General features: G+C 49.7%; 3 protein-coding genes across 5 annotated transcripts; 2 read left to right on the top strand and 1 right to left on the bottom strand.

Moving 5' to 3' along the window:
• The first annotated feature begins 1,545 nt into the window (after window positions 1-1,545).
• On the top strand, window positions 1,546-6,883 carry MMP19 (matrix metallopeptidase 19). The gene is made up of 9 exons (XM_070410049.1): window positions 1,546-1,767; window positions 2,074-2,159; window positions 3,062-3,192; window positions 3,403-3,618; window positions 4,019-4,264; window positions 4,687-4,809; window positions 5,338-5,502; window positions 5,651-5,778; window positions 5,956-6,883. Exons 1-9 carry the CDS (start codon window positions 1,678-1,680, stop codon window positions 6,364-6,366), a joined length of 1,596 nt encoding a protein of 531 aa, XP_070266150.1. The 5' UTR covers window positions 1,546-1,677; the 3' UTR covers window positions 6,367-6,883.
• Window positions 6,884-7,079: 196 nt separating this feature from the next.
• LOC139005440 (transmembrane protein 198-like) lies at window positions 7,080-11,720 on the bottom strand. Of its 3 annotated transcripts, none has more exons than XM_070407668.1 (5): window positions 11,554-11,720; window positions 10,320-10,580; window positions 9,157-9,690; window positions 8,553-8,710; window positions 7,080-8,433 (listed from the first exon to the last, which is right to left on the bottom strand). In XM_070407668.1, exons 2-5 carry the CDS (start codon window positions 10,492-10,494, stop codon window positions 8,296-8,298), a joined length of 1,005 nt encoding a protein of 334 aa, XP_070263769.1. In that variant the 5' UTR covers window positions 10,495-10,580; window positions 11,554-11,720; the 3' UTR covers window positions 7,080-8,295. The 3 variants fall into 3 exon arrangements, with proteins under 3 accessions (XP_070263769.1, XP_070263768.1, XP_070263770.1); XM_070407667.1 differs by having other exon boundaries at window positions 9,157-9,738; XM_070407669.1 differs by lacking the exon at window positions 11,554-11,720 and having other exon boundaries at window positions 9,157-9,738; window positions 10,366-10,390.
• Window positions 11,721-12,956: 1,236 nt separating this feature from the next.
• On the top strand, window positions 12,957-26,541 carry DNAJC14 (DnaJ heat shock protein family (Hsp40) member C14). The gene is made up of 7 exons (XM_070410050.1): window positions 12,957-13,097; window positions 13,538-15,000; window positions 22,537-22,643; window positions 22,850-22,969; window positions 25,060-25,220; window positions 25,299-25,401; window positions 25,581-26,541. The coding sequence occupies exons 2-7, from the start codon at window positions 13,594-13,596 to the stop codon at window positions 25,786-25,788; spliced, it is 2,106 nt and encodes a 701-aa protein (XP_070266151.1). The 5' UTR covers window positions 12,957-13,097; window positions 13,538-13,593; the 3' UTR covers window positions 25,789-26,541.
• The last annotated feature ends 229 nt before the right edge of the window (window positions 26,542-26,770 follow it).

The raw sequence follows: 26,770 nt of genomic DNA on the forward strand, positions 1-26,770 counted from the left end.
GCTCAATGGGAAACAAACAAACAAGAAAAAAACAAGGAGGACATCTGTAATACTTTCAACAATAATGATAAATTACAAAAAAAAATGTCTGCCTTCTCAGTGAACCTTTCCACAGCCCCATGACCCTTAGGATGGGCACCTCCTGACTGGCATCCTGGTTCCCCTCATTTCAGGCACTTGGGCTGCCCTTACCCTCTCTGGAAGCTCCCTGTGCACAGTCTCCTGCCCTTTACTTCTTTGGGCCCTTGTGAACCCCTACCTCCATTCCAGGCTCATTCAATTCTTGAAATCATGACTTTTTATGAAAGCAGACACAAGTCGGCTTCAAGAGCATTTAAATTTCAAACTTGGGCCCTAGCCAGTGGTTGGCAAACCGCAGCTCGCGAGCCACATGCGGCTCTTTGGCCCCTTGAGTGTGGCTCTTCCACAAAATACCACATGCGGGCAAGCACGTACAGTGCGATTGAAACCTCGTGGCCCATGCGCGGAAGTCGATTTTCCTTGTGGAGTGAAAGAAGATGTAGTGTCGAGGATTGAGAAAAGTATGTTGAGATGGTTTGGACATATAGAGAGGGTGAGTGAAAGGAGATAGACGAAACAAGTATACAAGACGAGTGTGGAAGGGGTCGACCTCAGCGAACGTACCTCAGTCAGATTGAGGATGTTTTTAGCAAAGGCCAGCTTAGGAGTACCCTAATTAAGTTAATAACAATGTACCTACCTATGTAGTTTAAGTTTAAAAAATTTGGCTCTCAAAAGAAATTTCAATCGTTGTACTGTTGATATTTGGCTCTGTTGACTAATGAGTTTGCCGACCACTGCCCCAGCCTGGTTGGCTCAGTGGATAGAGCGTTGGCCTGCAGATTGAAGGGTTCCCGGTTCGATTCTGGTCAAGGGCACAGGCCCCGAATTTCGGGCTCGATCCCCAGTGGGGGGCCTGCAGGAGGCAGCCGATCAATGGTTCTCTCTCATCATTGGTGTCTCTGTCTCTGTCCACTTCTTGTCTGAAATCAATAAAAATATATTTAAAAAACAAACAAACATAAATTTCCAACTTGGTCTTGGGGGCAAAAAATATCTAAGACCTCATCCTTGATTCCTTCACCTGAAATCCAAGCACCTAAGCTGCTTTCTACCTCTCAGCTTCACCTCCCTCCCCACCCCGCACCCCCTCACCCCCCATCCCAGAGGAGACAGGGGGGCATGAAGGTTGAAGATGAGGAGTTTGCTGCCCCAGGGTTGCTGGGGCATAGGAACATCCAGCTCCAGGGGATGGCCGTGGTCCCGATCCCTAGTCTCTGCAGAGATTCTGCTTCTCATCCTTCTAAAATACCCCCCCCCCCCCCCCCCCCCCCCCCCCCCCCCGCCGCCGCCCAACAGTATGAATAGTCTTCCTACCTGCAGCAGAACACTCTGGGCCTGGTTGGGGGATCTTCTTGACTCTGCCCGCTGGCAGGGCAGGGGTTAATGGTGAATTACAACATATCTCTGGGCTGAGTCACCTCCCACTTCCACTCCCCCCAGTTCCCCTGATGTTTTATAAAGAGGACCAGAGACTAGAAAGTGCAAAGAACTGGAGGCAAGAGTGCCCCTGCCCCCATCCTTGCTCCCTCAGGCTCCCAGAAATTTCAGGGCAGGGGCCACAGTCAGCCTCTGGAGCTCCTGTGTGGTGGGACCATGAACTGGCGGCCGCTGTGGCTGGGCTTCCTGCTTCCCTTGACAGTCACAGGCCGGGCCCTGGGGCCTGCAGAGAAGGAGGCAGCAGTGGTGAGTCCCCTGGGCAAGAGGGACCTCAGCCAGGGGAGGAATGAGGGTACTGTTCCATATCCCATCCAAGCCTCCCTCCTGACCGCAACCTGCCTGCCTTTCCCTTCCTTCCTCGACTCCATGATCTATCCCTGCCCATCCTCCTCTCCTCCCTCTTGTTCCACCGGAGCCTCTTTCCTAAGGTGCCTCTCCTTTCATCTTCCACGTCTGTCCCCTCCTATCCACATGGTTCTGTTAGGTCACTTAGAGGCTTTACCCTGAGACTAACCCCCTTTTTTACCCTGCTAACCCCTGCCTCTATCATAGGATTACCTTTTGCAATATGGGTACCTACAGAAGCCTCTAGAAGGACCTGATAACTTCAGGCTAGAAGATATCATGGAGGCTCTGAGGTGAGAGATCATAAAGCGCATGCCTTCAGGGTTGAGGTTGCAAGGTCTTTCCCTCTTCTTGTCCCTTCCTCTCCCTAAACCCACCTCTGCCTGGCCCAAATCCATGCTGGGATCTAGGGAATGGGTGGGCATCACTGTGAGGGTGGTGGGCACGGGTGTGATGGGGACTCAAAGATGAGAAGCAGTCATTGCGTCTTCTGAGGCTCTAAACACTCCTTTGGAGGCTCCACATTGTATTCAAATACTGACATTGAGCCACATCCCACAGTAAGTATAATTTATATGTAAAAGTATGAATTGAGTTGGGTTGGGGTTGAGTTGTTGACGTGCTGTTGCCTTTTTGTAGACATTTAATTCATCATTTATTTCTATTTTGAAGTTTTCTTTTTATATTTTGGATCCAATGGATCATTTTTTCTTTTTGCTCTCACATCTGTTCACAATCCCTTGAAAAGCCACGGTACCTGCAGTGCCTGATGGATGAAGTTGCCCCAGAGCAGGCTGGGCTGGGAGTGGTATCCAGCCAGGAGGGGAGAAGTCTGAGAGAGGACAGGTCCTCAGCGGGGAGCAGTGGTGGGAGAGTCTCCAGAACAGGGGATCAGGACATGCCCCAGAGCAAGTTAGATTGCAGTGGGGGGTGGGGGGGGAGGGGAAGGTTACGCCGAGGAGAACCTTACCCGAGTAAGAGCCTGGAGATGGGGAGGTGAGGTTGGAATATTGCCATAACTCCAGAGCGGAAGAGAAAGTCCAATTTATGGCAACTGGATATGGGAGTAAACCCATCAGCTTCAGAGATTCTCGGCTATCACTTTGGGCGGCAGGGAGCCAAAGAGCTTTCCTCAGATCCCCAGTCATTCCAGATTCCCCTACCTTGCTAGACCTACCCTTCTCCCTCTTTTCAGAGCTTTTCAGGAAGCATCTGAGCTTCCAGTCTCAGGTCAGCTGGATGAAGCCACAAGGGCCCGCATGAGTCAGCCCCGTTGTGGGCTGGAGGACCCCTTCAACCAGAAGACCCTTAAATATCTGCTGTTGGGTGAGGCCTGAGCCTGGGAAAGGGGGGATAGGCAGAGGTGGCATGGACAGCCTGGACTAGCTCAGTGTTGAATGGGTGGTCACCTGGTGATTACCCGATTGACCATCACGTGGCTGGAGGGTTGTTACATAGCTCTGCTGAGTGAATACTGAGCTCTCTGGCTGGCAGGAGGATTTGTGTTTCTAATCTATTTCCTGGTCCAATAACCAGGCCGCTGGAGAAAGAAGCACCTGACCTTCCGCATCTTGAACCTGCCTTCCACCCTCCCACCCGACACGGCCCGTGCAGCCCTGCTTCAAGCCTTCCAGTACTGGAGCAGTGTGGCCCCCCTGACCTTCCGGGAGGTGAAGGCTGGCCGGGCTGACATCCGCCTCTCCTTTCATGGCCGCCAAAGCCCGTACTGCTCCAATACCTTTGATGGGCCTGGTAGGTACCAGCTCTAGGCTCTCACCAAACAGACCTCTGAGATTATCTCTGTCCCCTTGAGCCATGGACTCTGGAACCTTAGTGTTTAGGCTGATCCCTATGCCCATCTACCCCTATACTCTCTAACCACCTTCTAACATTCCCTTGGGGAGCAGCTGATCACTTCCCTTGGACGCTGCTCAAGGCACAACCCGGAGAGGACTGGGCCAGAGAGGAGAGAGTGGTGGGGAGGTAGCGTAGCAGAGTGTAAGAACTGGGTGGTGACGGGGGAATCCGAAAGAAGAGAGCGAGGTATCCAAGAGACAGTGACCACAGATGGGGGATCTTATGGGAATGGAGTAATTGGAGTTTATTACAGGAGCTCTGACCTCTTTCCTATCCACCTTTTGCCTTTGTCCAGGGAGGGTCCTGGCGCATGCCGACATTCCAGAGCTGGGCAGCGTGCACTTTGATGAAGATGAGCACTGGACTGAGGGGACCTACAAGGGGGTGAACCTTCGCATCATTGCAGCCCACGAACTGGGCCATGCCCTGGGGCTTGGGCACTCCCGATATACCCAAGCCCTCATGGCCCCTGTCTACGCTGGCTACCGGCCCCACTTCAAGCTGCACCCAGATGATGTGGCAGGGATCCAGGCTCTCTATGGTAGTCCTTCCCCTAGTGATCATGAGGGTCAATCTGATAAGCGTCTTCAGGTGTGAAGAGGCAGTTCTAACCTCCATTGAGGGAAATGACTTAGCTTATTTCTCTTCCTCCTGCCCAGTTGTTCAGACTTCTATTTTCAAGGACTGTTTTTCTGACACTTCCACATCTAATCTTGCTTTGGGGCCTGTCTCCCCTCATACCCATTCTTGGGGATGAAGAATGAATATTCCAACAAACCTCCTTTCTCCTACAAACCAAAACATGTCTCCTGCTAATATCAATATGATCTTGCCTCCCACTAAGGGAAACTATCTAGGATTCCCTTTCCCCACCTCTATGGGGCCTCTGAGCCAAACTGACAGAGGAGTGAGGAGGTCAGGAGTTAGAGTTCTCTCTCTGAGCAGCATTACATTACCTTGCAGGCAAGAAGAACCCTGAGACAGAAGATGAGGAAGAAGTGACAGAACTCATTGTACCCCAAGTGCCCACAGAACCCAGTCCTATGCCAGATCCCTGCAGTGGTGAACTGGATGCCATAATGTTGGGTGAGGCCCTTCCCCTCCAGGCTATAGGCAAGCAGTGAGGACAGCCTGCTGACCTTGAGACCTGGACAAATGGGGATGACGTAGGATCACAGCATGAGCAGGCAGGAGGTAGTGGTCATAGAAAGAGGCATGTGGCATGGGGAGGGAGGCTTCAGAGCCAAATTAAAGATGGGCCAGGTAGGCATTTACCTCAGTTGCTGTAAGAGCCACATCTGGAAATGCAGCAAGATGGAGAAAACGATATTAACTGGATGTCTATTAGGGAAGGTATTATACCTGCATGGAAGAATAACTTGGAAGCCAAGGGGAAGCAGTTATCTGCAAGGTTTTAGTTTTGCTAAGCGGACCAGACCTCAATTGCTCTGAACAACAAAGGAGAGGCTGAACTCTGGGTCCTCCTTCTGCCTCCTTGATCTTACTGAACTACAGTTGGATGAATTTTTGAGGAATCAGGCTGTGGGAGAAGGGAAAGTTATCAGCCTGCCTGAGATGACCGTCTTTTATTTGCTGACACACCTGTGCTCTCAGGGCCCCGCGGGAAGACCTATGCCTTCAAGGGGAGCTACGTGTGGACCGTGACAGACTCCGGGCTGGGTCCCTTATTCCAAGCATCTGCTCTCTGGGAGGGACTCCCAGCAAACCTGGATGCTGCCGTCTACTCTCCTCGGACACAATGGATTTACTTCTTTAAGGGTAAAGGGTTTATGTGTCGTACCTGAGAGGGCTACCATCAAAGAAGCCATAAAGGGGAGGGAGCGGTGAGAAGTTTCTGAGAGGGTGCAAAGGAGGAACCAAAACTACCAGCCGAAGACAGAGGTGACTTGTTCTTGTATGTTCTCAGGAGACAAGGTGTGGCGCTACGTCAATTTCAAGTTATCTCCTGGCTTCCCCAAGAAGCTGAATAGGGTAGCACCCAACCTGGATGCAGCTCTCTATTGGCCAGTCAACCAAAAGGTGTTCCTCTTTAAGGTACATACTTCAAATCAAGGGCAAATCCCTTCCTAGGATGGGTGGGCTACTTCACACGGAGAAGCTCAGACTTGTTTCTAAAGGGAGTTTTGCAGCTGCTGTGGACCGAGGGTAGGTACCTGGGGTCCCTAAGCTGTCTCCTCATGCTCCTCTTTTCCTTACCTACCCCATGCCTAGGGCTCCGGATACTGGCAGTGGGATGAGCTGGCCCGAACTGACTTCAGCCACTACCCCAAACCCATCAAGAGGTTGTTTACAGGAGTGCCAGACCAGGTCTCAGCTGCTATGAGTTGGCGGGATGGCCACGTCTACTTCTTCAAGGGCAAACAGTATTGGCAGCTCAACCGACAGCTTCGAGTCTCGAAGGGCTATCCCAGAGATATCGCCCACAACTGGATGCACTGTCGTCCCCAAATCCCAGACACTACCCCATCAGGTGGAGACACCACTCCCTTAGCCACAGGCCCTGACCACTCAGTCGCAGGAACAACCTTGGGTACCACTTCCTTGCCCATAGATATCACCTTGAACTCTGACCACTCACCCAGAGACACAATCCCTGGCAACGTCATCCCCCCAGAGGCCTAAGACCTCAACCAAATATCTCCTCACTGGACTGCAGGTGCTGCCGCAGGGACATGGACCATAGACCTCAGCCCTCTAATGTCCCAGCTCTAGCCTCCATTCCCCTGTGCTCTGGGTCAGCCCCCAACTCTATCCATTTCTTCTCATCCTAGATAGCACTTCTAACTGCGTTACCTACTCTCTGGAAAACAGTGGTAGAGAGGAGGTGTCCAATAGGCCTGACAGGAGGCAACAGCTGGGAAGCTGAATACTTGGGCCCTGTTCTTCCTAGATGAAGTGCAAAAAGACAACAGCAGCACGGCCAGTAAAATGAGCAAGGGTTTTGGAATCCTCGAGAATAACATTGGCTTCTTTATGACTTGAGCAAGTTAATTAACCTTGTTGAGCTTCAGAGTTCCATCTGCAAAATAAGGTTAATGCCAATTCTGCAGGGTTGTTGCATTAAATGAAATACTCTATGTGAAGTGCCTGGCAGTGTCCGGCACATTTGTGCTTAATAAAGGCTAACTCCATGTTTTAAGAGAGGACTGAACAACTCTTCCTCTGGCTGTGTGTGTGTGTGTGTGTGTGTGTGTGTAGCTCCTACAGTGGTCCAGTCTGCTAAGGGAATCCTTATCAGATTTTTAGTGGACAGAGAACTTGTCAGTATGGCTAACTCTTTGTTTTGGGATGCAAAGAAACAAAAGAGCAGCAACAACAGAGGCCAGACTCCTCGATTCAGTGTTTAATTAATGCCACTTTATTCACATGTTCTTCCTCCCTCTCATCATAGCCTTGCCGCCTAGGGGAGGGATCTATCTTCCTTCATGATATCTTCCTTCATGTCGTCTGGGGAATCAGGGAACTGACTTTGAGGGGGAGAGTCACAGTGGGGAGAGTTAGAATGGACTAGTGGCTGGGACAAAGTTCTGGTTAAGGAAGAAATGAGCACCACCGTCAAAGAAAGGCAGAGAAGGCACTTGTCTCCCATACAGCCCCGAAGACCAGGCTCCTTTGGGCAAAGGGCAACACTCCGGCATGTAGGCCAAGGCTCCCTCCTTGGAGCAAGAAGCCAGCTTTTGGGGGAGGCGGGGGCTGAGCCAGGCACTGCCCATGTCCTTCCCCACATCAAGAAGAGAAAGGGAAGCACCACGGAGGACAATACCCCCACCTGAGGTAGGAGAAGGGGGCTGAGCCTATGGGGCCTGGGGGGAAAGGCTAATCAGGAACCCAACTACCCCCTAATGAGGAGCCTGGGGATTGGGGGATCCTGGAGCTCCTCTGTGCCCTTCTCCCCATCAAAAAGCTATCAAGTGCCCAGCCAGTGTGGCTCTGTGGTTAAGCATCAACCTAAGAACCAAGAGGTTGCTGGTTTGATTTCAGGTCAGGGCACATGCCCCAACTGTGGGCTTGATTCCGAGTAAGGGGTGTGCAGAAGGCAGCCGATGGATGCTTCTCTCTCATCGATGTTTCTATCTCACCATCCCTTCTCCATTCCTCTCTCTAAAAATCAATAAAAACACATTAAAAAAAAAAAAGCTATCAAGTGCTTTAGGAGGCTTCCTGATTTTCTACAGTTCCTACAGAAACAAAATCCCTTATTTTACCATTTTGTGGCACACTGAGGCCGGTATATAAAAGGCTATCTGGGTAAGCACCCGCCCCCCTTGATTTGGAGGGAATTAGGGAGTCGGTTACTTTAGGGAGCAGGGCAACTCTATTATTGGACAGACGTAGCTACTCATACGTCCATTCCTCTCCCCTCCCCAAGATTCCTCTGTATCTGTCTCTGAAACCTATCCCTACAGGTCTGGTCTAGGTTGGAGCACAGATTCCATCCCCAGGTCTAAGAGGTGGGGAAGTCTGTGTGTGAGTCCTGTGGGCTCAGGTCCTGCCCACCTAGTGCTCCCAGGCCCTTGCTAGCGGTATGGGGGTATCAGTGGAGGTTTAGGGTCAGGTCTGGGTGGAACCAGAAGGTGTGGTGAGGGGTATAGTGGAACCATAGTCAGAATCCAGGTCCAGGATGGTGTGGGGGGCTGTGGCCTGGCAGCCTGGTCCCAGTTGGCGATCTCGAAGGCTCTGGAGATAACTCTGGAGGCGCACAGGGCAGAGAGGACAGAAGGAAGGGCCTGGGTCACTCCCCGTCCCACCCTGACTATCCCCATGTGCCCTCTGCCCCATCCCCCAGGATGCCCCTCCCCACCACTCACTGGAGCCAGACTGTCAGCAGGACTCCGGGCGTTGGTGGGGAGCTGCCTCCGGTAGCTGCCCTCACAGAGCCCCACCCCATGGGAGGTCCGGTGCCACTTGGCCTCTTGCTGACGGATCCGAAGAAGTTGGAGATGCCTTCGCTGGTGGCTCAAAACCACTGCTTGGGAGGGGGCGATACAGACTGAGGGAGGCCTCTTTAGACCCCAAATCCCACCCCCAAACACACTCACACTCTAGAGAAATCCATTTGATCTTGTTCTGGCTCTATCAAACCTTGTCTCCCCCTCATCCCCTCCTTCCCCCAGTTCTTCTAAAAGAAACCCTTCTTTGGAGTCTTCCTACTCTCTCCTCCTGGACTTTCCTGAGATCTTCATTATCTTCCATAAACTGTCTCCAATAAATAACTTTCCCATTCCCCCTGACAATTTTTCTTCTCATTCTTACCCAGACTTTTGGCTCCTCCAATTCTAACTTCCTTTCAATGTCCTGCCCCATTCTCCTCTCTCCTCTCAAGTGTATTCCCCCCTTCCCCTCCTCAAGTCTGGGACTTGGGGACATGAGAAGGCACAGGCTGGCTGTTTCTGTACCATGGCACTAACTCACCATTGGCGTGGCCTCCATGTTCCTCATCCATGAGCTTCCACTGGGCCAGGGCCCCAAGGGCCCCCAGGGCCGGCCAAGTCCCCAGCAAGACCCAGCTATACCAGCAGAGAGGAGGCAAGGCCGGAAGTGCCTGCAAGCGTTGGCCCAGCCGACTGCCCAGTGCCAGCCCTTCCAGGAAATAGTCAGCACAGGCCACCAGCACCGCAGCACCCAGCAGGGCTGTGCCCAGAATGGTGAATGGACGTGGCCACCGAAGCGTGAACAGGGCTCCCAGCAGTGCCAGCCCCACTAGCCCCCCAGCCGGTACCCAGGCTGAAGGTGGCTGGTAGACGGGTTCGGTGCCCAGCAGGGCCCCGGCACCCAGGGTTAGGCCTAGCAGGAGACCAGTCAGGAAGAGCCCAACACTGCGAACCAGCATGGTGACCAGGCCGCAGAGGAGTCCGATGCCCAGCGCAATGCCCGCGCTCACCTCCAGGCTCAGCTGTGTCTCTAGCACTCGCTCCTTGTGGCATAGCAGAAAGATCACCAGAGCTCCTGATAGCAGGCCGGAGAGAAACATCACTGCCTTGAAGCAGCGGTAGCCTGGGAAGGGAGGCAGGAGGCACTGAGGGGTAGGAAGGGCTAAGGGGAGTCCACAGGGATGACTCTGCTGGTGAGCAGAAGAGCAGAAGACAGGAGCAGCACACCCAGGGATCTCAAGGCAAGAGGCAGAAAGGAATAATATCAGGGAGGGCAGGGACTTTTCAGAAACTGTGAGGGGATGGGAGGGAAAGAAGGAGATAAGATGGATGCATTGAGGGGAGTAAGTACAGAAAAAAGGTCTAGTCCTTCCAGGAATGGTAGATGGGAAGAAATCAGCCTAGGCTGATTCAGGTTACTGGGGAAGGGTGAAGAAGCCTGAAGCATGGATGATAATTTGGGAATGGAGTTTTGAGGTAGAAGGCACGGGGAAGGCAAGCGAGAGTTCCAGGGGTCACAGCTGGAGGGCATGGGGGGGGGGGATAAATAAGAAGAGCTGGCAAGAGCAGCATGGGCCACACTGAAGGTAGCATTCCCTGGTAGAGTACTAGAGGTAGCCCAGGAGCAAAGGAGAAAGTTAACAGCATCCTTGAGGGGTGACAGTCTTGGGCAGCTGCCCCCCAGAACCTTGGCTCTGCCCTCACCGAAGCAGCAGTAGATGATTCCAAAGCAGCAGCAAAGAGCACACACCAGGGCAGGTGCCAGTTCAGGATTGTCCTGGGGTTCCAAGACACATCTTGGGTCTGGAGGCTCTGGGAGTTGTTGATTAAAGGGCCTGGGGTCAGAGGTCATGGCCAGGGGCAGCAAAGCTTCCTCCATGGCAGGAAGAGAAGGTGGTCACAGAGGGGGAGGTCAGTGTCAGCTCCTCTCATCCATCCATGAATGTCTCGAGGGGCTTGGGAAACCTGCAAGGGAGTAGGGGGCAGCAACTCAGGTGCCCATGAATTTTGAGGACTTTGTACCTCTATTTCATTTGAAGGAAGCCCAATTTCAGGAGGGAGCATGGCCCCACTGGGGTAACTAAAGAAAACTTACGGGATTGGGTCGAGGGGAGCCAGCTGTCTCTTTACCACCCTCTGCAACAAGGACACTAACTAAAACGTACATGAAAATCTTATAAGGGGATGAACCTTTTCCCCCCCCCCTAACTTTCCAGGGGAGGATGGGAGGAGTAGGAAGTCCTAAGATCTGTGGCGGGAGGAGTCCAGGGGCACTAATGGGACTACAGCAACCTGTTCCAGCTGCAAAAAGAAAGCTTGCCCCCACATGCAGCTGGGACTCAATATCACCACACTGGGCTAGGAAGGGTGGGGTTCATAAAAGGGGGAGAAAGAGCAGAAAGAGGAGAGCAGGGTGGGGTCTCTGGACGGCTGCTCCAACCCCAGGGGAGAGGGGGGAGTGGCAGGAACCAAAAGAGTTTGGGGCAAGGAATCCACATTTGCCACGGTTTCAAGCCTCTGCTTCGTGGGAGATGGAGCTGTTGCGGGAGGGGCCTCCGGCCAGTCCAGCCCCAAGGACCCCCATGGAATGAGCAGGCACCTGGCCCACAGATCGGTTCTGGTAGCCTCCTGCTCCTCCCCTCAGGGCACTGGGACTTGTCCTATCCCTCCCTTCCCCAGGGGATTGGGGGCTGACGGTGGGACTTGAACTCGGTTCCTGCGAGGAGAACACCAAGGAGGGGCTGGCATGGGGGGGCACTGTGGGAGGGGGGTGGGGTGGGTGCAGTCACATCCCCCCAGCTGTCTTCTTCTGAACATCACGGTCCTAACAGGCTGGAGGGTTGGTTTGGGGAATCCCTGGGGTTCATCTCCTCAATTCTCTTGGAAGCCTAGGGACCCCAAACAAGGAGAGGTTTGGGAGGGGGTGTTCACTACTCACCACCCTGCCAGGCTGAGGAGAGGAAGGGGGTAGAAGTGCTTCCCTAGACCCCCAGCTGCATCCCTGCCCGGAGGTCCTAGGTGTCCGGGCGGCTGTCGGGCGTCGGCACCCTCAAGGCCACTCAGTTCGTTGCCCCCTAAACTCTTGCAAGTCGTAGCCCAAGCCCCGTGAACTAAAAGCAACCAGCTTGGGGGGGTGGGGGTGGAGGAAGGGGACAGGGCGGGGGTGACATCACGGGGCGGGCCCCTCCAACTCTTCCCCTTGTGTGTGGGGGGACACAGTTTGCCTACTGCTTGAGGCTGGGAGCGGAGACCCCCCCACCCACCATAGCAGGGAAGGGTCCTGGGTGCACAAGAAGTTTGCGGGAAAGTCTTTGAATACTTGGGCGATGACTCCACAATGGGAAGCTTTCAGAGCCCCAGGTGGGGTCTCGGCGCCCCCCTCGCTTTGCCTTGGTTTCTCCCACTTCCCAGAGAATTGGAGTATTGTCTTCTAGAGGACCGGGTGGTCGGGACTGGGGGTTTGGGGCCGAGGCTCTTGCCGCTCTGGGGCCGCCGGCGAGGGGTGCATGGGTGGCCGAGCTTGCGGAGTAAGGCGCAGTCTGGAAGGAGGGCTAACGAGAGAGGCGTGTGCAGAGGAAGGGACCGACAGAGAGGGGACCCGAGCCGGGTCTGCGTGGGGGAGGGGTCGCTGTCTGCGTCCGCCGAACGGCTCAGTATGCAAATGAGATGCAAAGCAGCCTGCGGCGGAGTGCAAGGTTTTTGGCTCTCCGCTCAGGTCCTGCTACGCGCGTGGTCTCCGGGCCCCGCTCTGTGAGGGGGCCTGGAGCTGCGTCCAGAGGGGCGGGTCCGGGCCGTGGTAGCTGCAGTTGTACGGGGCGGTTCGCCAGCTGGGTCAGAAGCCGGGGAGGCCGAGGGTTGCTGGGAAAGAAGGGGCAGTGCTAGAGGGACCAGGGCGGGGGCTGGCCCGGGGTGTCTTCCTTTGGAGAGAACATGATACAAAAGAGCCTCTGTCCTCAGCCAGCAAGGAAGGGGTCAGGGCGGTGGCCGCTCTATGCTCCCTAGTTTTGTCTGCAAGGGAAACAAACTATGGCTCAGAGGCTGTCCTCTATCTCCCAGTCTCGGAAAAGCCCACAAATCCAGCCAGAGGGACCCTAACAATCTGTCTCCAGACCGCAGGCGCTGCTGCAGCACCCACTTGCTTCGCTTCCAGGGGTGCAACTTGCAGGGATTCTACTTCAGCACGCGGAGGGCCGCAGCAGAGGGCCCTTTAAGGGGCGGTACCCGCGCCCCCCCAGGACCGCCTCCTGATTTGACACACTGCTCGCTAGATTGGCTCGCGCTTCAGCCAACCGCTTTTTCTTTTCCTTCTTGTCGCTTCCGTGGTGACCCCGGAAGTGAAAATAGGCGTAGGTCGGCGTTTGCGGCGGGGACGGAAGGCGGAAGCAGAGCTTGAGCGGGAGGCGGAGCCGGGGGAGCCGCTCTCTCAGCTCCCCTGGCTCTGGGCCCAGCAGCTCGGGGGGGAGGAGTTACCGCCGCTCTTCGGTACGTTACCTTCTCCCCGTCTGCCCAGGCTCAGGGTTCCCTGGTTGTCTGTCTTAGGGGCAACCCCAAGCTCCGCCTCCAGGTTTTCTTTAAGGGCCGCAGGGTCTCCACCCTTTTCAGGCAGCCTACAGCCCTCTTTTCCGATCGTCTTTCCGTTTTTCCCTAGTGATCCCAGGACCACACCCTTTGCAGTACCTCCCTCTTTTCCGGATTCAGAGCTGTATCTTTCCGGGGAGAGAAGAAAAACTTAGGTGGAGTTGGAGGAGGGGGCAGGGAGTGGTGTTGTGGTTAAAGTAGTATTGGCTTATCGCTAGAGGCAATAAATGCCCCCAAAGAACTTGGGAAGCAAGGGAGGTGGATGCATTCTATATACTATGTATATTCTCAATTTAACCCCTTTCTTGGACCTATCCTTGACCCAACTTGATACTTTGTTACAGGCATTAGAACTTACCATGATGGCTGTGACCTAAAATCTTCAGGAAGCCAGGGGGTCATGGCCCAGAAGCACCCCGGAGAAAGACAGTCGTGTGGAGCCCACCACAGTGGTGGTGCCTCCCTCGGGACTTTAGGACCCTCTCTGGACCCTGAAATACTTTCATTCTCAGGACTCAGGGACTCAGCGAGGCCTGCTCCAAATGGTACCCGCTGCCTCACAAAGCACTCTGGTCCTAAGTACACACAGCCCCCAAACCCAGCCCACTGGTCGGATCCAAGCCATGGCCCCCCCAGGGGTCCAGGACCCCCTAGAAATGGAGAGGACCCTGATCAGAGTGAGGCATCTTCAGAAGAGTCAGGAGTGGATCAGGAACTCTCAAGAGAGAATGAGGCTGGGCACCCGGAGGATGAAAACCCTTCTTTTCTTTCCATTCCATCTGCTTGCAACTGCCAGGGAACCCCTGGAATCCCTGGAGAGCCTTACTCTGGGGGAGGAGATAACTCTTCTAGCAACTTTTGCCACCATTGTATGTCTCCAGCTTTAGGAGAACATGAAGAGTTGGAAGAGGAATATGATGTTGAGGAACCCAAGTTCCCCAGTGATTTTTCTCGTGTGCCCAGTGGAAAGAAACCTCCACCCCGGAGACAGCGGCACCGTGTTGCAGCCAAGGACGATACTTGGGAGGGTGGACGCAGGGATCCCAGGTCCCCTGGTCGACATCGGCTGGGCCGGAAACGAAGTCAAGCAGATAAGCGCAGAGGCTTGGGATTATGGGGAGCAGAAGAACTGTGTCAGCTTGGACAAGCAGGTTTCTGGTGGCTGATCGAACTGCTGGTATTGGTGGGAGAGTATGTGGAAACTTGTGGCCATCTCATCTATGCATGCAGGCAGCTGAAAGGCAGTGATTTGGACCTTTTTCGAGTCTGGGCAGGAGTCTGGGCAGGGCGACTGGGTGGCTGGGCCCAGGTAATGTTCCAGTTTCTGAACCAGGGGTTTTGCTATGGGGCAGGGCTATTCACCCGTTTTCTTAGGCTACTGGGTGCTTTGCTGCTTCTGGCTCTGGCCCTCTTGTTGGGCTGTCTGCAGGTGGCCTGGCAGTTTCTTGTGAGACTGGGTGACCGGTTAGGCTGGAGGGCTAAAGCCACCTGGCTCTTCTCTTGGCTGGATTCTCCCACCTTACAGCGTTGTCTGATTGTGCTGAGAGAGAGCAGGCCATGGCAGCAGATGATGAGAATGGTTCAGTGGGGTTGGCTGGAGTTGCCTTGGGTCAAACAGAGGACTAACAGACAAGAGAATGCACCTGTAGCTAGTGGTCGCTATTACCAGCCTGAAGAGGAAGTGACTCGACTCTTGACCATGGCTGGGGTTCCCGAAGATGAGCTAAACCCTTTCCACGTCTTGGGGGTTGAAGCCACAGCATCAGATGTTGAAATGAAGAAGGCCTATAGGCAGTTGGCAGTAATGGTGAGTATCCTCCCCCCCTCCCTGCGCCCCGTTTCCTATCCCTCTTGTGCCTATATTTTATTTCCTAATTTTAGGGAGAGTAGAATAAAGGGAAGGCAGAGAAGAAAATTAAGCTGAAGAGTAACTTTAATTCTTAGAAAAGAGTCATAAAACTTTTTTATTTTTAAATATGTTTTTATTGATTTCAGATAGAGGGAGAGAACTATAGAAACCTCAGTGATGAGAGAGAATCATCAATCGGCTGCCTCCTGCATGCCCCTAACTGGGGGTCGAGCCCACAACCCAGGCAATGTGCCCTGATCGGAATCAAACTGTGATCTCCTGGTTCATAGGTCGATGATCAACCCCTGAGCCACACCAGCTGGGTGAGATTCTTTTTCTTAATGAAAAGAAATGAATTGGTATATCAGGTAATGTTGGACTCACTCACTTTGAAATGTTGAGTTGAAGTCCCTCTGCTAGGGTGGAGAAGAGGTCTATTCAGAAAACTTGTCAGTTCCTCTCCCTGAACAAATGAGGGGTGTTTCTGAATATAGGGAAATTCAACCATCTGTCCCAGAATGGCAAGTGTGGACCTAGTATGGGACAGTTCAGGGAGTGCTTGTGAGTGATTATTCCAGGACCAGGTGAAAGAAAAGCTATTTCAAGACCAGCAACCCAGCCTGACCGGTGTGGCTCAGTGGTTGAGCGTTGCCTATGAACCAGGAGGTCACGGTTCGATTCCCGGTCAGGGCACATGCCTGGGTTGCGGGCTTGATCCCCAGTGTGGGGCATGCAGGAGGCAGCTGATCCATGATTCTCTCTCATCATTGATGTTTCTATGTCTTCCCCTCCCTTCCTTCCTGAAATCAATAAAAATATCTTTAAAAAAAAGACCAGCAACCCAGAGTGGGAAAGGGAAGGAAAATGGAATAAAAATCAGAAATATGTGCAAATGTATGTCATATATGAAAATATGGCCCTAGCTCGTTTGGCTCAGTGGATAGAGCATTGGCCTTTGGACTGAAGGGTCCCAGGTTTGATTTCAGTCAAGGGCATGTACCTTGGTTGCGGGCACATCCCCAGTAGTGGATGTGCAGGAGGCAGCTTATCGACGTATCTATCTGTCTTCCTTCCTCTCTGTAAAAAATCAATAAAATATATTTAAAAAATAAATAAAGAAAAGAAAATATGGTTGCTTTTAATAAAAAGTGAGTGGGAGTTGTGATACACCACACGCTTGAGGGAAATGATTTAATACAAGTATGCAATCAAATTGCTAATAGAAGTTAATATTAGATTTCTATTTTTAGATGATTCTATTTCTGTACAAGTGAAACTATATTATGAATATAAATAATGTTGTGTAAATTGCACAGGTGGCCTGTTTGACTGAATGTATGGAACTAGATTGGTACAGTATCACAGTGTGCAGATTACTTCAACAGTTGCATGACACCAAAGGAATGGGCAACCATGGTTTCCATTAACCATTCAAGGCACAATAAAGTACCAGTCCTGCAACTTACAAGAGGACTAAATTAATTTGGTGGGAAATGCATGCCCCTTAGTTGATAGCCTGGGATATTCTTAGAGTGGGGAACAAGTGCTTACACTCAAATAGTTACTAATAGCCGAGGCCGGTTTGGCTCAGTGGATAGAGCGTCGGCCTGCGGACTGAAGGGTCCCGGGTTCGATTCCGGTCAAGGGCATGTACCTGGGCTGCGGGCACACCCCCAGTGGGAGATGTGCAGGAGGCGGCTGATCGATGTTTCTCTCTCATCGATGTTTCTAACTCTCTATCTCGCTCCCTTCCTCTCTGTAAAAAATCAATAAAATATATTAAAAAAAAAAAAAATAGTTACTAATAGTAGAGCTCTTTTCTCACCTTCATGTCTTTTTTAGCAGATATCCTCGTTTGTGGAATATCAATCTCCCAAAAAAATATCATTTTCAACTTACTTCTTTGGAGTAGAGATAATGTTAAGTTACCCAGACCTCAATACCCTGCCTCACACCCCAGAAATCCCCCTTGTTCTCGGTCAGTGTCTCAGTGAGGTTCTTTTATAGAATCTCTCACTGCCCTTATTAGGCCCTAGAGTAGTGGTTCTCAACCTTCTGGCCCCTTAAATACAGTTCCTCATGTTGTGACCCAACCATAAAATTATTTTCGTTGCTACTTCATAACTGTAATGTTGCTACTATTATGAATCGTAATGTAAATATCTGATATGCAGGATGGTCTTAGGCAACCCGTGAAAGGGTCGTTCGACCGTCAAAGGGGTCGCGACCCACAGGTTGAGAACCGCTGCCCTAGAGTGACCATGCTTACAAGGCTGTTCAATAAGCCTGGGAATATGGGAGATTTAACAGCATTCTGCTTATTTGGCATCAGTCAAGAGACCAGCTTTATCTCTGTATTTTGGAGGGATGAGGATGGGAATAATAAGCAGTAGGAAGAGAAGTTACTGTTTGTCTTGGAGAAAGGTTGAAAAGGGAATAAAAAGCCTGTATCATAATATGCTATTTCATTTCTGGGACAGAAAGGCAAACTATTGTAGGAAGTTTTGAGTAGATATGAGAATTTTCTAGTTAGAAAAGTGAGAATGTAACATCTTGGAACTCTTATTTTATAACTGACAATAAAGTTAAAATGTGAGGAATTAGTATATATGTGCCAGGTCAGGTGACCAACCATCCCTGTTTGCCTGAGATTGAGGGCTTTCCTGAGACATGAACTTCACTGCTAAAACTGGAACAATCCCAGGTGCACTGGGATGGTGGATCACCCTAGTACAGATTCTGTGATATATACTTCACATGTATTCTTATTTAATACTCCCAACAATCTATGATAGATAAATGTAGCTAATAGTGACAGAGCTGTGACTTAAACAGAGATCTCTCTGCAGAGCCAGAGCAATTAATTATTAAGCTATATTGAGAGGAGAAAATGGCGGCCAAATAGGCAGACGTGTCCTGTGCTTGTCTTGGAGCACACAGTGGTTTCAACCTTGGCTGCACATTAGAATCGCCTGGGAATCTTTTTAAAATCCTGATTTCTGGGCTTCATCCTCCGGAAATTCTGTTTCTTTGTTACTAATGTTGTGGCCCCACCCCATAACAAAGAAACAGAATTTCCGGAGGACGAGGCCCAGAAATCAGGATTTTAAAAAGATTCCCAGGCGATTCTAATGTGCAGCCAAGGCTGAGAACCACTGACATAGAAGAAGCAACTAGCCGGGCGCGGTGGTGCGCGCCTGTAGTCCCAGCTACTGGAGAGGCTGAGGCTGGAGGATCGCTTGAGCCCAGGAGTTCTGGGCTGTAGTGCGCTATGCCAATCGGGTGTCCGCACTAAGTTCGGCATCAATATGGTGACCTCCTGGGAGCGGGGGGCCACCAGGTTGCCTAAGGAGGGGTGAACCGGCACAGGTCGGAGACGGAGTGGGTCAAAGCTCCCGTGCTGATCAGTAGTGAGATCGCGCCTCTGAATAGCCACTGCACTCCAGCCTGGGCAACATAGCGAGACCCCGTCTCTAAAAAAAAAAAAAAAAGAAGAAGCAACTAAATTGGAGAGCCAGAATTGGTGAATTAGACACAGCTGATGAGACAGCAGCCAAGAGGGGCAGAGGATGCCTGAAGAACTGTAGGATCAGGGATCTGGGCTGGAGAGAGACATGCGACCACCAGGCTGAGGGTCAAGAGGAAGCTGCACTGCACCAAGGCCATGTCCTTTGGGGACAGGCATAACATCCGACTGTGGAAAGAAGTCCACAGGGCTGCTGGCGGTTGGGGAATAGAGATCTAAGTCCACGGCTGAGAGAGGCTGCACCCAGAAAGGTGGCATGAAGAGCTGCCCAAGCAGCGTGGTGCCGGGGATGGGGGGAGGGTAGAGAAACTCACAGTCTCTTGAATGTTTTGCCTTTGTTTGTCTTCACTAAAACCAGTTCATAGGACCTTTCAATTACAAACAGTCACCTGAGGCTGCGGTGCAGGTAGAGGTGATTTATGGGGCCTGGGGAGAGGCTGTGGAGGAAAGCAGAGCAGGAAAGGTGACCAGGAATCTGGCACAGACATTTGTGACCTTCCAAACCATTTTTCTCCTGAAGAGCCAGCCCCTGCCAGCAGCCTCAAGACAGCTAATAATGCCACACCTGGCCTACATCTTGAGTTTTCCCAAGGAAACAAAGACTCTGAATAGCCCCAAAGAGCCCTCAGGGACTGGGTTGAAGAGGGGCCAATCAGTTCCGGAAAGCAATACAGCATCACCCCCACTTAAAGCCTATCAGAAACAGGAACAAGACAGGGATGCCCACTTTCATCACTCCTGTTCAACATAGTACTGGAAGTGCTACCCATAGCGATCAGACAAGAAGAAGAAATAAAAGGCATCCAAACTGGAAAAGAAGAAGTAAAACTGTCATTATTCACAGATGATATAATATTACACATAGAAAACCCTAAAGACTCCATCAAAAAACTACTAGACTTAAATGAATTTGGCAATGTAGCAGGATACAAAATTAACATCCAGAAATCTATGGGTTTTTTTATACACCAATAATGAACTCACAGAAAGAGAAACAAACGAAAAGAAATCCCATTTACCATTGCAACAAAAAAATTAAGATACCTAGGAATAAACTTACCTAAGGAGTTAAAAGACCTGTACTCAGAAAACTACAGGACATTGAAAAAAGATAGAGGAAGATATAAACAAATGGAGGAATATACCGTGTTCATGGATTGGTAGAATCAACATCATTAAAATGTCCATACTACCCAAAGCAATCTATAGATTCAATGCAATCCCCGTTAACATACCAATTTTTCACAGACCTGGAACAAACTCTCCAAAAATTCATCTGGAATAAAAAAAGACCCCGAATAGCTGCAGCAATCCTGAGAAAGAATAACAAAGTTGGAGGGATCACAATACCAGATATCAAGCTATATTTCAAAGCCACTGTTCTCATAACTGCCTGATACTGGCACAAGAACAGACATATAGACCAATGGAACAGAACAGAGAACCCAGAAATTGACCTAAGCCCTTATGCTCAATATTTGACAAAGGAGGCAAGAGCATACAATGGATTCAAGGCACTCTCTTTAATAAATGGTGCTGGGAAATTTAGACAGATACATGCAAAAAAAATGAAACTAGACACCAACTTATACCATACACAAAAATAAACTCAAAGTGGACAAAGGACCTAAAGGTAAGACAGGAAAACATAAAAATCTTAGAAGAATCCATAGGCAGCAAAATAGCAGAAATATGTTGTAGCAATATCTGCTGATACAATTCCTAGGACAATGGAAACTGAAGATAAACTACCTCAAAATAAAAAGCTTCTGCACAGCAAAAGAAACCAACAAAACAAGAGAGTCCACTGTATGGGAGAACATATTTGCCAATATTACATCCGATAAGGTTTTAATCTCTAAAAAATTTTTTTTTAAATATATTTTATTGATTTTTTACAGAGAAAGGAAGGGAGAGAGATAGAGAGTTAGAAACATCGATGAGAGAGAAACATCGATCAGCTGCCTCCTGCACATCTCCTACTGGGGATGTGCCTGCAACCCAGGTACATGTCCTTGACCGGAATCGAACCCAGGACCCTTCAGTCCGCAGGCCGACGCTCTATCCACTGAGCCAAACCGGTTTCGGCATAATCTCCAAAAATTATAAGGAACTCATACAACTTAATAAAAGGAAAATAATCCAATAAAAGAAAGGGCAAAGATCCTAAATCAAGCCTGTCAAACCTGCAGCCCACAGGCTGCATGCGGCCCAGCCAATATAACGGTATGTAAGAAACATTTTAATATAAATTTTGTGACTTAATTTTTACAATATCCCATTATACATAATTATTAATAACGAACTACAATGTTTGCTAATGACTGATTATTATAATCGTGTTGCATTCATTTCCCTTACACACAGGCACACCATTTCTCTCCACTAATATTAGCAGAGAATATTTTAGCAGCCAATTGCCACATCATTAGTCTTGTACTGACTTGTTTGGTGTGCGCAACAGGAAATATTTCGCTTTCAGAGAACAAGAAAAATAGGTTTGGTTGCGTTACACTTATTAATTTGTGCAGTTATTCAATGTCTGATAAATTAATGTTCAAGAAAAAATATTAATTTTTATTAAAATGTTCTATTTTTATGTTAACGATTACCCATTTATTTCAGCCCTTTATATTCAGCATGTTTCTATGAAAATTGAAGCTTCTGGTTGTTTTTTTGCGGCCCACATAAACTTAAACCTTGTTTATTTGGCCCGTGTTAGCCTTTGAGTTTGACATGCTTGTCCTAAATAGACATTTTTCTCAAGTGCACGTACAGAAGGCCAAGTGACATATGAAAACATGCTCAAAGTCACTAATCATCTGAGAGATGCAAGTCAAAACGACAATGAGGTACCATCTCACACCTGTCAGAATAGCTATCCTCAACAAATCAACGAACAAGTGCTGGCGAGGATGTAGAGAAAAAGGAACCCTTGTGCACTGCTGGTGGGAATGCAGACTGTGCAGCCACTGTGAAAAACAGTGTGGATTTTCCTCAAAAAATTAAAAATGGAACTCCCTTTTGATCCAGTAATCCCACTCCTAGGAATATATCCCAAGAAATCAGAAACACCAATCAGGATATATGCACCCCTATGTTCATAGCAGCACAATTTACAATAGCTAAGATTTGGAAACAGCCTAAGTGCCCATCAGCAGATGAGTGGACTAAAAAACTGTGGTACATCTATACAATGGAATTATCACACTGCTGTAAAAAAGAAAGAACTCTTAACCATTTGCAACAGGATGAATGGACCTAGAGAGCATTATGCTAAGTGAAATAAGCCAGTCGGAGAAAGATAAATATCACATGATCTCACTCATTTGTGGAATATAATGGACAACATAAACTGAGGAACAAAAATAGATGCAGTCACAGAAGCATCGAACAGACTGTCAAACCTCAGAGGGAAGGTAGGGGAGGATGGGTAAGAGATCAACCAAAGGACTTATATGCATGCATATAAGCATAACCAATGGACACAGACAGTAGCGGAGTGAGGTTATGTGCTGGGGAGTGGGAGTGGCTGGGGAGAGGTCAATGGGGGAAAAAGGAGACCTATGTAATATATTAAACAATAAAGAATTTAACTTTTTTTTTTTTTTTTTAAAAAGCTATATTGGCTCTCCAAAATTAGTGAAAAAGAACCATTTGACATGATTTGTGTGTGTGTGTTTTTTTAATAGTTTATTGACTCTTTTTAGAGAGGAAGGGAGAAAGAGAGCAAGAAACATCAATGTGACAGCTAACATTGATCAGCTGCCTCCTGCATGCTGCCTACTGGGTATTGAGCCCACAACCCTGGCATGTGCCCTTGACCAGAAATTGAATCAGCAACCTTTTGGTGCATGGGATGAAACCCAACCACACTGGCCAGGGCTATCACTTAACATAAGGTTTTGACCCAAGATGGGGAGAGGTTTGGAATGGATTTGTGATGAATTCTTTCTTTGTTTTGGTAGGTTCATCCTGACAAAAATCATCATCCCCGGGCTGAGGAGGCCTTCAAGGTTTTGCGGGCAGCTTGGGACATTGTCAGCAATCCTGAAAGGCGGAAGGAATATGAGATGTAAGTTGGAGCTAGGAAATTGTCAGGTGGCGTAAATGAATAATCTTCAATAGCAGAGGTCCCTAGAATTGCAGGTGAATGCCCTCTAAGGTGGAGAAAATTGCTTGTCTTTCTAGTAGGCAAAAGGCCTTTAAGAGGCCAGCAGATCTGTCTCCTTTTATTCCTTGTTCAGTACCCTCTGATTTATAAAGCCTTTCTTCTCTTAGGAAACGAATGGCAGAGAATGAGCTGAGCCGGTCAGTGAATGAGTTTCTGTCCAAGCTGCAGGATGACCTCAAAGAGGCAATGAATACTATGATGTGCAGTCGATGCCAGGGAAAGCACAGGTATGAAATAGGAATGTAACAGCGACAGCTTAGGGCAGTGATGGTGAACCTTTTGAGCTCGGCATGTCAGCATTTTGAAAGACCCTAACTTAACTCTGGTGCCATGTCACATATAGAAATTTTTTGATATTTGCAACCATAGTAAAACAAAGATTTATATTTTTGATATTTATTTTATATATTTAAATACCATTTAACAAAGAAAAATCAACCAAAAAAATGAGTTTGTGTGTCACCTCTGACACGCGTGTCATAGGTTCGCCATCACTGGCTTAGGGGTTAGGTAGCCAAAGACCTTCTTTGTATTATTGGTAGTTGTGGGATAGAAATGGTGAGTAAAAGAACTCTTGGGTTTCCACTTGTGTCATATTGTAAAGAGATTGGGGATTCTAATTAGTAAAAAAAAAAAAAAAAGACAGTCCAGTGGGTGTGGCTCAGTGCTTGAGCATTGACCTATGAACCAGGAGGTCATGGTTCGATTCCTGGTCAGGGCACATGCCTGGGTTGCAGGCTTGATCCTGTATGGGGCGTGCAGGAGGCAGCCAATTAATGATTCTTTCTCATCAGTGATGTTTCTATCTCTCTCTCCCTCTCCCTTCCTCTCTGAAATCAATAAAAGGATATATTTTTTAAAAAGACATTTTTTACCTTTAAGATAGAAGATTGAGAGAAGGGTGTGCATAGGTATCCTATCTAATAAAAGAGAAACATGGTGATTAGCCATACCTCCGCTACCCTTCCCATTGGCTAATCAGTGAGATATGCAAATTAACTGCCAGCCAAGATGGCAGCCAGCAGCCAGGCAGCTGACGTGAACAGGGAGGCTTGCTTGCTTCAGTGACGGAGGAAGCCAGGTTCCCCGCCTGCCTTGCCGGCCTCTCAGCTGCTCTCTAAGAAACATTGTAACAAATATAGAAGGTAAACAAAACTCCAGAAACCTGCTTTCAGTCAGCCAGGCTTCAGCCAGCAGGACCGCAACATTGTTTCAAATACAGAAGGTAAACAAAGGCCAGAAACCTGCTTTCAGCAGCCGAGGCCTCAGAGCTGGAGCCAAGCCTCAGAGCTAAAGCTGGCCCAGAATAAAAAAAAAGGGAAAAAAGGAGCGGTTGGGAGCTTCAGTCACCCGCCAGCCTGAAAACGGCCCTCAGCCCTTCACCCAGACTGGCCAGGCACCCCAGTGGGGACCCCCACCCTGAAAGCGGTGTGTGACCAGCTGCAAACAGCCATCATCCCCTCACCCAGGCTGGCCAGGCACCCCAGTGGGGACCCCACCCTGATCCAGGACACCCTTCAGGGCAAACCAGCCAGCCCCCACCCGTGCACCAGGCCTCTATCCTATATAGTAAAAGGGTAATATGCCTCCCAGCACCTGGATCAGCGGAGCCGCGAGGCCTCCCGGCACCAGGATCAGCGTGACAGGGGGCAGCGCCCAAACCCCCTGATCGCCCTGCGGCTCTGTGTGTGACAGGGGGCGGTGCCCCAACTCCCCTATTGGCCCTGCTCTGTGCGTGACAGGGGGGAGCTCCTCAACTCCCTGATCGGCCCTGCTCTGTGTGTGACAGGGGGGAGCTCCCCAACCCCCTGATGGGCCCTGCTCTGCGTGACAGGGGGCAGCGCCCCAACCCTCTGATCGGCCCTGCTCTGTGCGTGACGGGGTGGTGCCGCAACCTCCCTATCGACCCTGCCTTGAGTGTGACAGGGGGCGGTGCCCCAACCCCCCAATTGGCCCTACCCTGAGCGTGACTAGGGGTGGCATCGCAACCTCCCGATCCACCCTGCTCTGTGCATGACAGGGGGCAGCGCCCCAACTCCCCAATTGGCCCTGCTCTGAGCCCAACCAGGGGCTGCACCTAGGGATTGGGCCTGCCCTCTGCCACCCGGTAGCAGGCCTAAGCCAGCAGGTCGTTATCTCCCGAGGGGTCCCAGACTGTGAGAGGGCACAGGCCAGGCTGAGAGACCCCCTTTCCCCCCCGAGTGCACAAATTTTTGTGCACCGGGCCTCTAATATGTACTAACACATAATAATGAGACTACAGAAATGTCACAGGCTTGACAAATTATTAAGGAATTGCCCTTCTGTTGGCTTGCAGGAGGTTTGAAATGGACCGGGAACCTAAGAGTGCCAGATACTGTGCTGAGTGTAATAGGCTGCATCCTGCTGAAGAAGGAGACTTTTGGGCAGAGTCAAGTATGTTGGGCCTCAAGATCACCTACTTTGCATTGATGGATGGAAAGGTGTATGACATCACAGGTACACTTCTGTTCTGTAGAAATACAGGCTCATGTATGCTTATATGATGTATTAGCTAATTCTTTCTCATGTGTGCAGAGTGGGCTGGATGTCAGCGAGTAGGAATCTCCCCAGATACTCATAGAGTCCCCTATCACATCTCATTTGGTTCTCGGATACCAGGCACCAGTGGGCGACAGAGGTAGGTGGTATTTCTTTCAATAATCTATCCACTATTCTAGTTCTGAATATGGTGCTTAGGACACCTAGATGTCTCACCCTTTAAGAAGTTTGGTACCTGACTCAATATATTTTTAACATAGTTACCTATGTTTGACTTTGAATCTCTCTTGCCTCATTATTCTTCTGTTTTCCTCTCAGAGCCACTCCAGATGCCCCTCCTGCTGACCTTCAGGATTTCTTGAACCGGATCTTTCAAGTACCCCCGGGAAAGATGTCCAATGGGAACTTCTTTGCAGCTCACCCTGGCCCTGGGGCCACCGGAGCTTCCAAGCCCAACAGCACAGTACCCAAGGGAGAAGCCAAACCGAAGAGGCGGAAGAAAGTGAGGAGGCCCTTCCAACGTTGACACTTGTTTTCTTCTTTCCTCAAATCAATGTCAGGGAGTCAAAAGGGCTGTGTACAGCATAGGATGGAGTTTGATTTATTTTTAAATATTTTAAAAAGGGAAACTTTTAAGCTCAAATTGTTCACTCAGTACTTGTAGGAAGCCCCAGAACCACTCTCCCTCCTCCACTGGTACCCAGGAACTGAATCTGGTCTTCTGACAATACCAAAGAAATAGGGGGTGGCTACAGCAAAGAACCTAGGGCATGGACCTGGGCTGGACAATATCTCCCAGAGGAGTGTGGGAACTGGGTATTTCCCTAGGGTCTGTATGCCTTTGTCTTGTCTTTTGCTTCTACAGCAGATGACTTTCCCTCCTCTTTTTAAACTATGAGTCTGTCTTATTTCTTGACCCAGTTCAGGGCTCCCTCCTGAATATACTAGTTAGCCCAATACTAGTTAAAAGACAGAACAAGAAAGCATGTAACTCTAATTATAGGAGATAGAGTTCAGAGAGTGGGAACTCTGAATTTTTTCTGTCACCTTGTGGGTAACTTCCCAACTTCATGCTTGTTGCTGCAGGGATGGCCAAACTAATAATTTTTAAAAAATCAGACTCATGCCCTCTGCCCTTGGGTGAGGGGAAAGAATAAAGGGGTTCCTGGTAGGCCCCTTATGATCCAAGGGTTTGTATTTTTTTAAGTTTGTTGATATTTGTATGTACATAACTATTTAAAGCCAGGGGATTATCTTTCTATAAATATGTAACTGGCAACCTGTTCCTTCCCTCTCTTCTTTGCCTTTATAGATAGTGTCCTTTTTCTCATTTGAGAATCCTTTCTCGAAGTGTTATCTGGGAGTGAAGGGCACCTCCTGAACCGAAGGAGAGGGGATAAAAAGTACCTTAGAAAAGTTTTGTGTATTAAGTCACTGTTCCATCTTTCTTCCCCAGCCTTATGAGGACATCTCCCTACCCTCCCTGCTGACCAAAGAGTAGCCATATC

The sequence above is a fragment of the Myotis yumanensis genome, unplaced genomic scaffold (assembly GCF_028538775.1).
Source record: "Myotis yumanensis isolate MYYU_CA2020_CCGP unplaced genomic scaffold, mMyoYum1.0.hap1 SCAF_3, whole genome shotgun sequence".
In the NCBI taxonomy this organism is placed as follows: domain Eukaryota; kingdom Metazoa; phylum Chordata; class Mammalia; order Chiroptera; family Vespertilionidae; genus Myotis; species Myotis yumanensis.